We start from the raw sequence: 14,637 nt of genomic DNA on the forward strand, positions 1-14,637 counted from the left end.
GTCCATTTTAAGTTGGTAACAACTTCTACCTCAAAGAAAAACTCTACCCTCTATTCCCTTAACCCCTGAATGTTTTTGACATCACACTTTACTTTTTATATTGTATATCTATTGACAAATTATTGTAGCTGTCGCTATTTTTAAGGCTTTTGTCCTTCAGCTTTTACGCTAGAGTTAAGTGGTTAACATACCACTAAATAACAGTAGTAAAGTATTCTGAATCTGACTATATTCTTACCTTTCCTAATGTGTTGGGCATTTTCCTATGTTTTCATGTCACTAATTAGCAGCCTTTTCAATAAGAAGGTCTAGTGAGGACAAACTCCCTCAGGTTTGATTTGTTTAGGGAACTTTTATCTCACCATTATTTCTGAAAGACAACTTTACTGGGGAAAATACTCTTGGTTGGCAGTTTCTTTCAATACTTTTAACATATCCCACTCTCTCCTGATCTGAAAGATCTCTGCTGAGAAATCCACTGTAATACTTAAAGGGGCTCCCTTGTAGGAGAAAATTTTTTTTTCTGTTTGCTTTTAAAAATCTTTTTTTTTCCCTTCAATTTACATTTTATTATATTGTGTCTTGGCAAAGATCATTGTAGACTGAAATCTTGGGATGACCTATTAGCTTCACAAACTTAGATGTCCAAATCTCTCCCCAGGTTTGGGAAGTTCTCAGTCATTATCTCTTTAAATATTAGCTTTCTATCCCTTACTTTCTCTGTCTTCTCCTTTGGGATTCCAATGAGGCACAGATTATTTTTGTTAATGGTGTCCCATAAGACCCAAAGGCTCTCTTCATTCCTTTCCACTCTTTTTCTTTTTGCTTCCCTGACTGGATGATTTCAAATGATTTCTCTTTGAGCTCATGGATTCTTTCTTCTGTTTGGTCTAGTCTGTCAGTGAAGCTCTTTATTGAACTTTATAGTTCACTCATTGTAGTCTTTGGCTACCAATTGCTGTTTGGTTTATTTTTATGTTCTGTTTCTTTGTGGACCTTCCTGTTTTGTTCCTGTATTGTTTTCCTGACTTCATTCAATTGCCTATCAGTGATCTCAGAGTTCTCTGAGCATGTTTAAGGCAATTACTTCCAATTCTTCATCAGGTAATGCCTGTATCCTCTCTTCTTTGGGGCCAGTTACTGGATAGCTATGGCATCTCTTTGTTAGAGTCATGCTGCCCTCATTATTTATGATCCCTGTAACCTTGGATAGATACCTGTGCCCTTGAAAAAGTGGTTCCCTCTTCTGACTTTATGGACTTCAGTAAGAGAAAATGTCCACCTGCACATGGGGGCATGCTGGAGCATGCAGTAACCTCAGGTCTAAAGGTGCAGGGTGCCAAGTGTGAGGGCACATGGTGGCAACAGGTCTAAGGGAGTGCGGTGGCTCACTGGCCCGAGTCACTGGGGTCCACAGTATCAACAACTGTGTGCTCCTTGGCAGGTTCTGGGGGTCCACAGAAACTGCAAGGGCTGTTGGGGTCCTCGGCAGCAGATCGAGGCCAGGGCTGAGAAAGTAAGTTGCCAGAGTGACTTGTGGGGGCCAGCTACAGGTGGCAAGGGTGGGGTACACTACAGGAACACAGTTTTTGGCAGAAACTGTCATGGCTATTGGGTCCTGCCATGGGTGCCTGGCAGTGGATGCAAGTGGTAGGGGTCAAGGAGGATGTGTGCAAAGTGGGACCAGCTGCAGGGGAGCAGAGTGATACAGGGCAATGACAGACGGTAGTGCCTGATCCAGGCCCAGAAGCAGCTGCATGGACCCAGGCCAAGCTCACACTTTCCTATAGCAACAGAGTCTCCCCTGAGGCACAGGCATGGCAGTGGAGGCTCGTGAAGTGACAGATGTCTGGTTGGCCATGTGCAAATACACACGTAACAGGGTTAACCACCAATGTGCATGTGGTGGTAGGGGCCAGTCACCAGGGTTTAAGCTCTATCTTGTATTCACGCAGCTGCAGAAGCCTGGGCAAGCTGCTGGTGTGGTTCCCAGGCTTCAAGGGAGGTGACTGGGGACAGGACAGGGAGCAGGATGGGACCAAGACAGCTGAATGTGCCTATCTATGAAGTTAAAGCTGGTCAAACCTGCAAGCTTTCTGCAGTGGCTATGTGACCATTCACTGCTCTCTTCAGTGGTAAACACTGTTCTGTGTGCTGAGCAGACCACTGGGAACCATGATCACTCCACAGTGTGGCTTTTACCAGTGGCCCCTACATTTCTTCCTGGTTCCGAGTTGTCTCTACATGTCAGCTTTGCTGGTCTCTGGGTTCAAAGAAACTGAAGTGGGCCCCCCTTCATGTGGAGCCCCAAAATGTGAGGGAAGTTGTCCAGGCACCCTGCTCTCCTCTTCCCTGCAAGAGGAACTCATGCTAGCTGTGGAGTTCCCTCTAAGAGCTGAGCGATGCCAGCTTGGGGACAGGAGAATCCAGACAAAAATGAAGCTTTTCTCTTCCCCTTTGTATGCAGTCATTCTCAGGGATTTTTCTGGTTTCACTATGTTGTTAAAGTTTCTTAAGTAGACTCTAGAGCTCTCTTTAGTCATGGCTGGCTACCTGATTGTTGGTTTCTGTGAGGAAATGAAGGCTGAAATCTATTACTCTGCCATTTTGGTGACATCCCACTGGTAAATTTCTATATCTATTATGATGGTCTACCTTAGTAAATCTGAATTTTAAAAAACTCAAAGATGTTAAATGTTTAGGGATCACAATCATTGGAAAATCAGTTAATACTGAAAACAACACTATACAATACAAAAATTACGAAAAGATCCTATAATACACAAACAGGGCAAAAGAAAAACATAAACAAGCTCTACCACTGGCACCCTTAAAGCAATAAATCATGGCAGTGAAATAAGAAAAATACAAAACGTCATGATTCAGTGAAACTAAATCTCTATCCAAACATGGCAGAAGAAAAATACACTGACATGTGTAGTTTTAAATTTATAACCATAAACTTCAAATGGACCTTCAGTGCTGCCTGAAAGTCCTACTTTATTTCACACACTGGTTCCCTCAAAAAGCTTTCCACATTTTCTTCTCAAACCTCTAACAGCCCTTCTTCGCCATCACTCTGGCTGAGAACCCTAGTCTTCTCAATAAATGAGGAGAAGGAGTTAGAGGAGAACTAGTCCATGTGCCGCCACCACACTTGCAAACCTCCCCACCTCCCGCCATGATGGCGGGCAGCACCCAGCTCCTCTGTAAGGACAGCTCCTCGCGACTGTCCTCACACTCACTCTTGAACCATGATAATCACACTTTCCTCCTTACCAGACCAAGGAATCCACACCTAAGAGCGTCGCCAGAAATCTCCACAATGCCGAATCCGATGGTCACTTGTCCACCCTCAAAGATCTTCCTCAGCCTCTCAAAAGCAACTGAGACAGTCACTGACAAGCTCCTTCCTGTCTTCTCTCGTTTCTGAAACCACACCCTCGGTCTTCCCTCTGCCTCACTGACTGCTCCTTCTCAATCTCATCTGTTGAACCCTTTTTGTCCCCTTCCAGACAGTGCTCAAGAGCTCATTCTTCAGACCCACATCATTAATAACTTCTTAAGCCCCAGAGCTTTAAACATGTTTTTTAAAGATTTTTTATTTATTCATTTGAGAGAGAGAGAGAGAGAATACAAGCAGGGGGAGGGGCAGAGGCAGATGGAGGAGCAGGCTCCCCACTGAGCATGGAGCCTGATGTGGGGCTCGATCCCAGGACCCTGGGATCATGACCTGAGCCGAAGGCAGATGCTCAACCGACTGAGCCACCCAGGTGCCCCTAAATACATTTAAACTGAACAGCACCCAAATCTATATGAGAGCGCCAACATCTACCAGAGCCCCATGGCAGTCACTCCTTACCACCATGTGAGTGGCTAATGGGCATTTCATATTGCACAAGCCTATCACAGTATACTTGATCGCACACGCCTGTCACAGTATACTTGATCTCCTCCCTCCAGTGAAACGTGTCCCCCACAAGGTTTTCTATTTCAATCAATAGCATCATCACTGCCCCAAATCCTACACTGCTCAGCAGTTTATCGCCCTAATCCAAGGCTCAATGTGAATGAGAGAAATGCCCCTCCTAAAGTGCTCCCTTACTTCCACTCCTGCCTCTACATTATCTTCTCAGAAGAGCTGCCAGAAAAATACTTTCTAAAATAAACCAGCAGGTTCCAATCTGGCATTCAAAGGGTTGAGAAGCTGCCCCTCTATACAAAGCAGAACAAAATGAAAAAAATCAACAACTCTTCTTAAATCTCTCAAGAAACGACCACCCCAGAATCAGGGAGACAGCCCGGTGGGTACAGAGAATTATAGTCGATCTGTGTGGGAAACAGCGCCTGGGCAGGAAAATCTAACCTGTGACTGACCTCGTGCCAGAGGCTCAGTGTGGACAGTGCAGAGAAGTCCGAAAGTTAAACACTCCGCAGCACCTGGTCCTAGGAAAAGTCCCCACAATTCTGTGAGTCTGACCTCTAGGCACTCAACCAGGTCCTCACAGCGAAGACCAGAGACAGAAGACCAGACGCACAACATTGCGACAGGCAGGAGAGCGCTCTGCTCTTCCTAACAAGGTCGGCCCTCAGGAGGGATGGTCCAGCCGGAGCGTCACCTGCGGGGGTTTCATCACAGCCTGGCCCACCGAAGCAAGGGGCACGGCACTGCAGCCCACCCCAGCCAGCCCCTCCCCACGAAGCCAGGCAGGAAACCAGAAGCGCTGGTGAAGCCCACAGGCCCAGGTGTTGGCTCCTCAGTAACAGAGGAACGACGTAAGCAGGGAGATGGGATCTGAGGCACGAAGAACCTGCAGAGACCAAACCCAGCAGAAATGAAGCGTGCTCTTGACGGCCTTATGAGCAGACCAGACACGGCTGAGGAAGGAAGCTCGGAGCCTGAGCATGACAAGAGAAACTTCCACAGTCAGAAAGCAGAGAAAACAAAGACTGAGAAAAACAGAACAGGGTATACGAGAACTGGGGGACAACTACAGAACATAAACCAGATCGTGACACTGTCCCAGTCCGAACCTTCCAGATCGCTTACAGCACCCACCGCTTACACAAAGCCACAAGCTCCCACACCGTGGCCTGTGAAACCTCACAAGACGGGAGTCCTGCTACGTCTTCCACCTCTTCTTCTACTCCCCTGTCCCTTCCCGCTGTCCCAGTCTCACACATCCCCCTGTTGTCTTCTCATGCTCCTCGAGCTCACCTCCGCTTCAGATCCTCTGCGTTTGCGGTTTCTTCCATGTGAATGTTCTCCCCGATACTCGCATGGACCGCTCCCTGACTCTGTTCACAGGCTGCAGAACCGCACCTCCAGAGAGGCCTCCCGTCAACACTCCGCTGAAGCACCAGCCTACCTCCTTCCATTTTGCTTTACTTCCTACAGCAAGATTTTCTATTTTGTATGATATCTGTTATATAATATTTTATATTGTGCATTTGTTCACTTTCTATCTCATCCACTAGAAATATGAGCTCCTTGAGGGGAAGAACTTTGACTTAACCGGGTCCCTGCTCACAGCACCAAGAATTATATCCATCTAGCAAAAATTAGGTGTCCAGTGAACACGTGAAGTAGTACATGATTACTACAATTTACAACAAGGTTTTTTTAATCTTGTATATCAACCTGAACTGACTACACTCAGATCACTAAAACGAAATAACTCCGAGTTGCACATAAAATTGTGTGTCCTGTTTCTAAAAAGAACCTTCATAAAAATATATCCTTCTGAGGGTGCCTGGTTGGCTCAGTTGTTAAGCGTCTGCCTTCAGCTCAGGTCATGATCCCAGGGTCCTGGGATCCAGCCCTGCATCAGTCTCCCTGCTTCCCCCCTTTCTCTCTGGCTGCTGCTCTGCCTACCTGTGCTCTCTCTCTCTCTGTCAAATAAATAAATAAAATATTTAAAAAAAATACATCCTTCTTTCTGCATTGAATTTCCAGACCCTAAGAGACTTCTAGTCTTTCTCTCCAAATAAAGAGAAGTAAAATGATCCTATGGGTTAAATTTAAGATCCCATACAATTCTTGGTGATGGGAAGAATGATCATGTCTATTTAAAATCAAGTTTGTTTTACTTCTCCTAACATACACATACACACAGACAGCTTGGTTACCTTTATTCTAGTTTTCATTGTTAAAATTTTCACCAGGCAATATATTCACACAGTTTGGAAAAAAAGGTCTAAAAAAGCATACAGTAAAAAAAAATCTTGCCCCTATATGTCAGACAGTGAGTTCAAACTCCCATCACCAAAAAGTAACCACTGGTATCCCAAAGCAGGCATAGGCAAATTACTTCAAATATCTCAGCTTTGTGGGCCATATGGTTTCCATCACAACTACTCAACTCAGCCACTGTAGGGTGAAAACACCTTAGACAATAGGTAAACAAATGTGGACAGCTGCATTCTAGAAAAGCTTGGTCTGCAAATCCAGACGGTGAGCTGCAACCCCAGCACAGTCAACCCTTACACAGCTGAGTTCAGATAGGTCCTTTCATAAAAAGGCCAGTGGTACTGTTTGGAAGGGACTGCAACTAAGAACACTATTCGAAATAGAAACTACTCCTGCTAACCATAATAGGGTACTAACACACATTTTCATATAAATATGAAATATAAATACAAATTTTCAAATAAATAGATATTACATCATTCTAAGATGTTTCCTCTGTGATCTATGTTACTTCAAACATGCTTCTTGTGATGTAACTATGAAGAAGTGAAAGAACATTAACACGAAACTCTGGCCCAAAGCTTCCCCTTAAATGATAGCTCAAATACACAATTTTGTCATGGTATACATAAAAAGCCAAACCAGAATCTCTATTTAAAAACAAGATAAAGGGACGCCTGGGTGGCTCAGTTGGTTAAGCAGCTGCCTTCGGCTCAGGTCATGATCCCAGCGTCCTGGGATCGAGTCCCACATCGGGCTCCTTGCTCGGCAGGGAGCTTGCTTCTCCCTCTGCCTCTGCCTGCCATTCTGTCTGCCTGTGCTCACTCTCTCCCCCCACCGATAAATAAATAAAAATCTTTTTAAAAAAATAAAAATAAAAATAAATAAATAAAAATAAGATAAATTCCAAATATGTATTTCCCAGTCAATTTCAAAATATATGTTCCTGGTATGTCTTATAAAGGACTTGGTTTAATAAAATAAATCAAAAGCAGAAAGAATCAGCTCTCTGAAAAATAGATCATTGCTAGATGGGTGTAACCAGCTTCTCAAAATTGGAAGGTATTCTATGAATGGTCTTACCTTAGATGCTATCTTCATAAAAAGCTTGTTTTGATTTTCTGCTGTTCCCATCTTTTCATTCTTGACCAAATCATTTAGGCTGAGATTATCATCATCATGAAAGTATCTAACCCTTTCTTTTTCTTCATGAGTTGAAGCCTATGAGAAAATGAACATTATTTCATGAAAACATGGGACTCTAAAGTATTTTTAATTATGTGTAAATCTGATATTAATTGTAAAACCCCCACTACATACCACAATCTTTCCTTCCAGTTTATCCCTATTCTATGTGCTTCCTGTCAGAAGGATTTCCAGTAGAGTACCACTCCCTGTTTCTGTCCCATTGCTCTTCTCTTCTCCACGATGGAAGTATGACACTGATTTCTGGGGTGAGGGAAAAGCCAGAAATGTTTTATCCCTTTTTCTCTCCTGTTTGCTCTTCTTGTAGTAACAATTCCTAGCCCCATGGAGGGAAATCTGTCGTCATCCGGAGATCGAGTAAGCATACTGAAAACAAAGTACTAGCAAATCCATTTCATACAGCTCTACCAGAAACAAAGCTAATATTCTGATTCTCATCTAAATCAGTCCTGGGTTTTCCCAGTAGCTGGTTCCACTGACATGTGGAAAAGAAAGTGCTGTTTATTTCTTCTCAAGTCCAATCTCCCTTACGTTCCCTTATTCTCACATTCCCTCATCGAAATAAAACCTGTTCTTCAACCTCTCTGAGATCTTTGGAACCACATTTTCAGTATTTCTTCCCAACATTACTCTTCCCGAAATCACTAGCCTAAACCTCATATTCCATGACTTCAGTAGCTCCCTGGCTCCAGACCTTGGCTTTCTGGCCCTCTCTCAACCTTTCATATATTCAAAAGATAAAGCTCAACCCTGAACGAATGTGGCTTCTGCCCTCTTTACCCCTCTACCTACACTGCTCAGTTGGAGGCAGCTCCGAAGGCCCCCTTGTCATCTGGCATCACATCTGTGACTCCCTAGCCAGTTCTGTCCTTTCGTGGAATCCAACCTTTTACTATTGTCTTGCTACATCTCCATTCCAAACGCCAAATTCCCCCCATTTCATCAGAAGAAGGATCCATCCACTCTATTTGCTGAATGAATTACTATTCCCAGCAGTGTAGGCAATCAACAGGCAAATAATAAACATCTGACAAAAAATTATGAATGAGCAAATCTTCTGTGGGCCCAATTACCCCTTGTATGATATTCCAAATGCAAAACAAAAATTCCAACTTGAGAAAACTGAATATATTGGTTTTACCATCTCAAGAGCCTCAAGGTAGTGCTAAAAACTAACTGATAGAGCTGGGAAATGGAAAAGAAAATAAGGTTTATAAAGGATCACAGCAACTACATAATTAAGACATTACTGTGTACTGATACCCCATCACTACAGCTCAAATTAGCTAGCACAAGATCTTCCCTAAGACCTACGTTAAATATGTAAAAAGAAGCTAGAAACAATGGCAAAAAGATGTACACAAAATTAAAATTCCCAGGGCACCTGGGTGGCTCTGTCAGTTAAGCATATGACTTGATTTCGGCTCAGGTTATGATCTTAGGGTTGTGAGATGGAGCCCCACATCAGGCTCCGGTATGAACATACCTCCTGCTTCAGATTCTCTCTCTCTCTCCCTACACCCCTCCCCTCCAAAAAAATTAAAATTGCCTTAAACATTCGATGTTCATTCACAGTTATTGGAAAACCATAACTGAATCAGACTGCATTTTGTAAAATGCAAAGGGATATACCCAGGAATAAAAGTAATAATATAATTTTCTACCTTCTAATGTTTGTATTATAAACCTACATTTCAGAAAATATTCTGAAGTAGTCTGACACAAAGAAAGCCAATGAGGAGAGAGGAATTCTGAATTAATACACAAAGACCTATGTTAAGCATACCATCTGTCTCTTCCTTCTTCCTGCTTTAGAGTCCAGAGGTTTTCCTGGTGTGTGCACAGGCCACACTCGCCCAGACTGATCTGTTTTGACCAGGATCACTTCTTGGTCTTCCTTCTATGAAAAGATTTAGAGATAACTTTTGAAATTATTGTGGAAAGTACTGAATATTTAAATTTAGTAATCAAAAAAAAGCATAAAAAGGACTCTAGCTTTCACAGGTAATTATAGATTATCTTCAGTCTCCTGGAAATTCATTACCCATGTAATGTAAAATGATCATGATCTCTTCAGAGAAAAGGTGGGAAGGGGATCCAAGGTTCATTTTGTTATTTTTTTTTAAAGCAATCACAGAAGCAAACTTAAAGTAACATTTCCATCTAGACACTATTAAAAGATGACTAAGTACCAATATTTATACAGGCATTGTATGGGAGTGCCCATAATTTATGCAGCATATGTCATGTTTAACCCATGTTTCTTCAATTTAAAGATGCTACTAAACCCTGATTATAAGAAATAAAGCAATGAGGGGTGCTTGGGTAGCTCAGTGGGTTAAGTGCCTGACTCTTGATGTTAGCTCAGGTCATGATCTCAGGGTCATGAGATCAAGTCCAGACTCAGGCTCCATGCTGGGTTTGGAACCTTATAAAGATTCTCTCTCTTCCTCTGCCCTTCCCCTACTCCCACCTCACCACTGCTCAAGCACACACATGCTCTTTAAAAAAAAAAAAAGAAGAAGAAGAAGAAGAAGAAAACAAAAAGAAATAAAGCAACAAAATGGAAACAACAAACTTGCTAACTTAGCTGCTATAATGATACTCCACACAACTTCTATTCATTCCATTAATAGCCCTAAAATGCTTTCCACTTCTATGATTTTTCAGAAATTATATCCCACTTGCTTTCAATCCATGATCTTTTTCCTACAAACTGTCAGCCAAATACATCCCTGCTACAATACAGAGTATGATTATACTTTATCCTATGAGGAAAATGAATGTTATTGGAAAGGTTCTAACAAAGAATCACAAAAAATATTAGATATCTACTTTATTAAAAAGCAGTTTGAAACAAATCCAAGCAAATTATTCACACTTCAGCTTTCTTCTCATATCAGAATCAATTATTAAAAATCAATTTCAATTCCATTTAATAGAGATTTAGTTCCCCTGTTGAGATGGAATAAAAAAATAGATATCAATTATTGATCTTACAGTCACACAAAATACTACTATCACTACTTTCCTTTTTCAATTAGTTAACAGTTAATATGTCATATTTTAAAGGGTATCTCTCATTGTTCTCTTACTGGGTAACAGAGATGGGCAACACTTTATTTTTTATCTAAGTTTATCAGATTGCTAAAGGTGATCTCCCTAAGGACTTTCAAATTACTAAATCTAATACATACTTATCAATCATCATCTTCCTTTACTGGAAGTTTTTGATTCCGTTTATTATATTTTCAGCCTGAAACTCTTCTTTTTCCAGTTTTCTAAATCCTCTACTCATTCCTGGTTCTGCTTTACCTCTCTCTGACCCATTCATCCATTAAATACTCTAAGAAGTACCTAACTTGTGTAGTTACTAAAAGAAGTATAGTCCCTGCCAACAAGAAGTGTACAGCCCATGTACTGAGTGAATGAATTATTCTCTACATGCATTAGTCAGCATAAAGAGAGTCAACTTCACTCTCTCCTCCATCTCAAGCTATACTCCAAGTACTGATGACTCCAAGGGTTCCTTGGTTTCTAGCCTGCATAACTGTCACTCGTACTGACAAAAGATTCATTATGCTAAATACAAATGTAATTATGTCATTCTTCACTGAAAAACTTGCAGGGACCCCATATTACTCAGGAGAGATCAGTACCTTTCAAAGTATAGCCCACAGACCAGTGCCAGTCTGAGAATTACCCGCCATGATATATTTGTTATCAGTCCATAATGAATTAGGTACAAAAACCAAGTGTTTACAAACTTTTACAGCAATCTTCAACAGTAATTATGTTGGTTCAATCTAACTTAAAATTTTGACCTATATTTTAGAATACCTTTATTTCATTTTTCTATAATTTTCACTGTGTTTTACAAAACTATTAGTTCATGATGGGCTGGAAAATCGAAAAGCAAAAATCAAACAAACAAAAAAAGAACAAAAAAACACACTCTTTTCACTACATCTGTATCTTTGGGGTAAATACCCAGTAGTGCAATTACAGGGTCATAGGGAAGCTCTATTTTTAATTTCTTGAGGAATCTCCACACTGTTCTCCAAAGTGGCTACACCAACTTGCATTTCCACCAACAGTATAAGAGGTTTCCCCTTTCTCTACAACCTCTCCAACACACATTGTTTCCTGTCTTGCTAATTTTGGCCATTCTAACTGGTGTAAGGTGCTATCTCAATGTGGTTTTAATTTGAATCTCCCTAATGGCTAGTGATGATGAACATTTTTTCATGTGTCTGATAGCCATTTGTATGTCTTATTGGAGAAGTGTCTGTTCATATCTTCTGCCCATTTTTTGATATGATTATCTGTTTTGTGTGTGCTGAGTTTGAGAATTTTGTTTGTTTGTTTGTTTGTTTGACAGAGACAGATCACAAGTAGGCAGAGAGAGGAAGGAAAGCAGGCTCCCTGCTGAGCAGAGAGCCCGATGTGGGGCTCGATCCCAGGACCCTGGGATCATGACCTGAGCTGAAGACAGACGCTTTAAACCACTCAGCCACCCAGGCACCCCGAGAAGTTCTTTATAGATCTTGGATATCAGCCTTTTGTCTGTACTGTCATTTGCAAATATTTTCTCTCATTCCAAAAAAAAAAAAAAAAAAAAAAAAGACCCACTCTGACATAAAAAAAAAAAAACAACACTCTGATCGGGGTGCCTGGGTGGCTCAGTGGGTTAAGGCCTCTGCCTTCGGCTCAGGTCTTGATCCCGGGGTCCTGAGATCAAGCCCCGAATCAGGCTCTCTGCTCAGCCGGGAGCCTGATTCCTCCTCTCTCTCTGCCTGTTTCTCTGCCTATTTGTGAGCTCCGTCTGTCAAATAAATAAAATCTTTAAGAAAACAAACAAACAAACAAACAAAACCACTCTGATCCTCTAGCACAGTCTGAGAAACACTGTACTAGACTGTGAGATAAAGGCCAAGCACCTTAAGATACTATGTAAGGCCTTCAAATTCAAATACTATAGCCTTCTTCAAATTCACTTTTTCTCTAGCTGTTCACGGTTTTCGTAAACTTACTGTCCTTTTTTACTTCCTAAATAATTTTAGGCATGTTTGTATTGCTAGACCATAATTTTTTCAGTATTTGTCTATCTACAATTCTCTGTCTTTGCCACTTATCCAGGCGGAAGACCAAGCTAGGTGCTAGCCAGTATCTACCGTACCCGGCAGCGCGGTGAAAACCAATGGGCCTGATAGACGGGATTAATGAACTGGTGCCTCGGACAGACTGACTCCTCTCCCACCACCAACCCACCAAACTCCCAGCTATGCTCCTCTTCTCTGTGCTTTTCTACATCCTGTTCCTGGGGCATGCCGAGGAACACCCCCTTTTCCCACTTTGGGTCCCTGAGACAGAAATAGGAGCAATTTCCACATATGCTACTCCATTAGTCCAGAACATGGGGCTTATTTAAGGACCTACAACAGGATCCGCACACGAAGGCCCGCAGGCCAAATCTAGCCTGCTGCCTCTGCTTGTCTGGCCCACAAGCTAAAGAGGGTTTTACATTATTAAATAGCTGAGGGAAAAATCAAAAGAATGCCATATTTCATGAGGAATAAAATTAAATGCAATTCTCATTTCCATGTCCACAACGTTGGACCGGAACAGAGCCATGCTCACTTGTCTCTCTGTGGTCTGTGGCTGCTTTTACCCGATGACAGCTTCGAGGCCATGTCTCTGAGTCACTGGAAAGCCCACGAAGCCTATGTTTACTACTGGGTCTGTAGAGACAAAGTCTGCCACCCTTGATCTATGTTATTCTTCAGATGATAAAACTAATTCAAAATCATTTAATGCTCTATTACCTGAGCACAAGCAGGATAAAAACTTGCAAATGCATCACCAACAGATCCCGGTGGTAACAGGGAGGGAAGAGAATGGGGACCCAGGGCCCTTTCATTTTGTTGACATAGGCCTGACATCCATTGCTGGCCACAACGGCCACCATGAAAACCCAAGTATAACCTGGCACGGTTACAAACCAGACAATACAGAAAAATACATGAAACAACCAAGCCAGAAGAAGGAGCCCAGAATTTAAAGTGGGTGCCTTCAGGACAGAGATGATGGTCTGAGAAGGGCTCAAGACATTGCCTTCCTTTCCCACTGGCCTTCCAGCATTATTTGGGTATAACACACCGATTAGAAAGAAAAGGAAAGGAAAAAGCCTACATCACTTTGCTTCAAAGCTGGTGTTTAAACATTCTAAACATCTGCCTGAAAGCCATTTGTGGCACCTTTCACATAAAGGAAGTCTTCCACTACATCAGATTTTCCCACCAGTTGGCATTCTGTGAGTCTGTCATCACTGAAGGCCACAGAACATGTTTCTATCTTAAAATGTCAACAAATAAGCAGTTATGATAGTTCACAGTATTTTAATGATTTTTAAACAACCCCTACTGTATCTCTAATTATGTCCACGGAGAGCAGGCTATTTGCTACACACAAGTTCCCAGCCAAGGTAGTAAGGGGACTCGACACGGGGCTGCTTTCCATCCACCAACACGTATGTCCTGGCTCAAGGGTATTTGTTCACTTTTAGTTTATACTTTAGTAATTTCATTACCTACTCTTCAACATGTTTTCTCTCTCTTCTGCACCGGGTTCCTGGCGCCCGGCATGCTGGGGTGAGTTCTGGGGCCAGAGTGCCCAGGTGCCTACGCTGCCCCATCACAGAACCATTTCTGAATTCATAAAAATAAACAAAATAGCTGAGGTATTTTCAGGATGAAATTAATACATATATGTTATTTAAAACAATGCCTAGGAATAAAGTGAGTGATCAATAAATATGAGCTTAAGCTTTTCAATTCTCTTTCATGTCTCTAACCCTTTCTTGATCTGATGGAGTCTTACCTAGGATTTACCCCCCCATCTCTAAAATTCCTGGGATACTATTATTCTTCATATTCATCTACCATTGTTTCACCTTTTCTTTAGAATATTATTCCATTTTCAGAACCAAAGCTACTAAACATGCTTACAGTCCCTCTGAGACTATGCCGGCATTTTCAATTCACTGGCAATGAATGTTTACATCCCAATTATTTTTTCCTATGTTTTCTGGCACGCGAGTGTGCAAGCTTGACCAGGAGGGTCTGTCTCCTCCCTCCTGCCTCTCCACCTCCTCTCAGCCTTCAGTGAATGGTAGCTTTGACAGTGTCTCCACTCAGTCCATGAGGATTCCTGGTCTCGCCTTGTGAGCCTGGGGCTGTTTC

The 14,637-nt window shown here is 42.1% G+C and overlaps 1 protein-coding gene across 5 annotated transcripts in view; it reads right to left on the minus strand.

Moving 5' to 3' along the window:
- Positions 1-14,637, minus strand: part of CWF19L2 (CWF19 like cell cycle control factor 2) — a 185,787-nt gene that overhangs the window by 89,013 nt on the left and 82,137 nt on the right. For all 5 annotated transcript variants that reach the window (XM_059179578.1, XM_059179577.1, XM_059179576.1 and 2 more), the window contains exons 11-12: positions 9,183-9,296; positions 7,274-7,411 (exon numbers count right to left, since the gene is read on the minus strand). In XM_059179578.1, the coding sequence (XP_059035561.1) occupies positions 7,274-7,411; positions 9,183-9,296 (252 nt within the window). The remainder of the gene's footprint in view (positions 1-7,273; positions 7,412-9,182; positions 9,297-14,637) is intronic.

Source organism: Mustela lutreola, chromosome 1 (genome assembly GCF_030435805.1).
Source record: "Mustela lutreola isolate mMusLut2 chromosome 1, mMusLut2.pri, whole genome shotgun sequence".
Lineage (NCBI taxonomy): Eukaryota > Metazoa > Chordata > Mammalia > Carnivora > Mustelidae > Mustela > Mustela lutreola.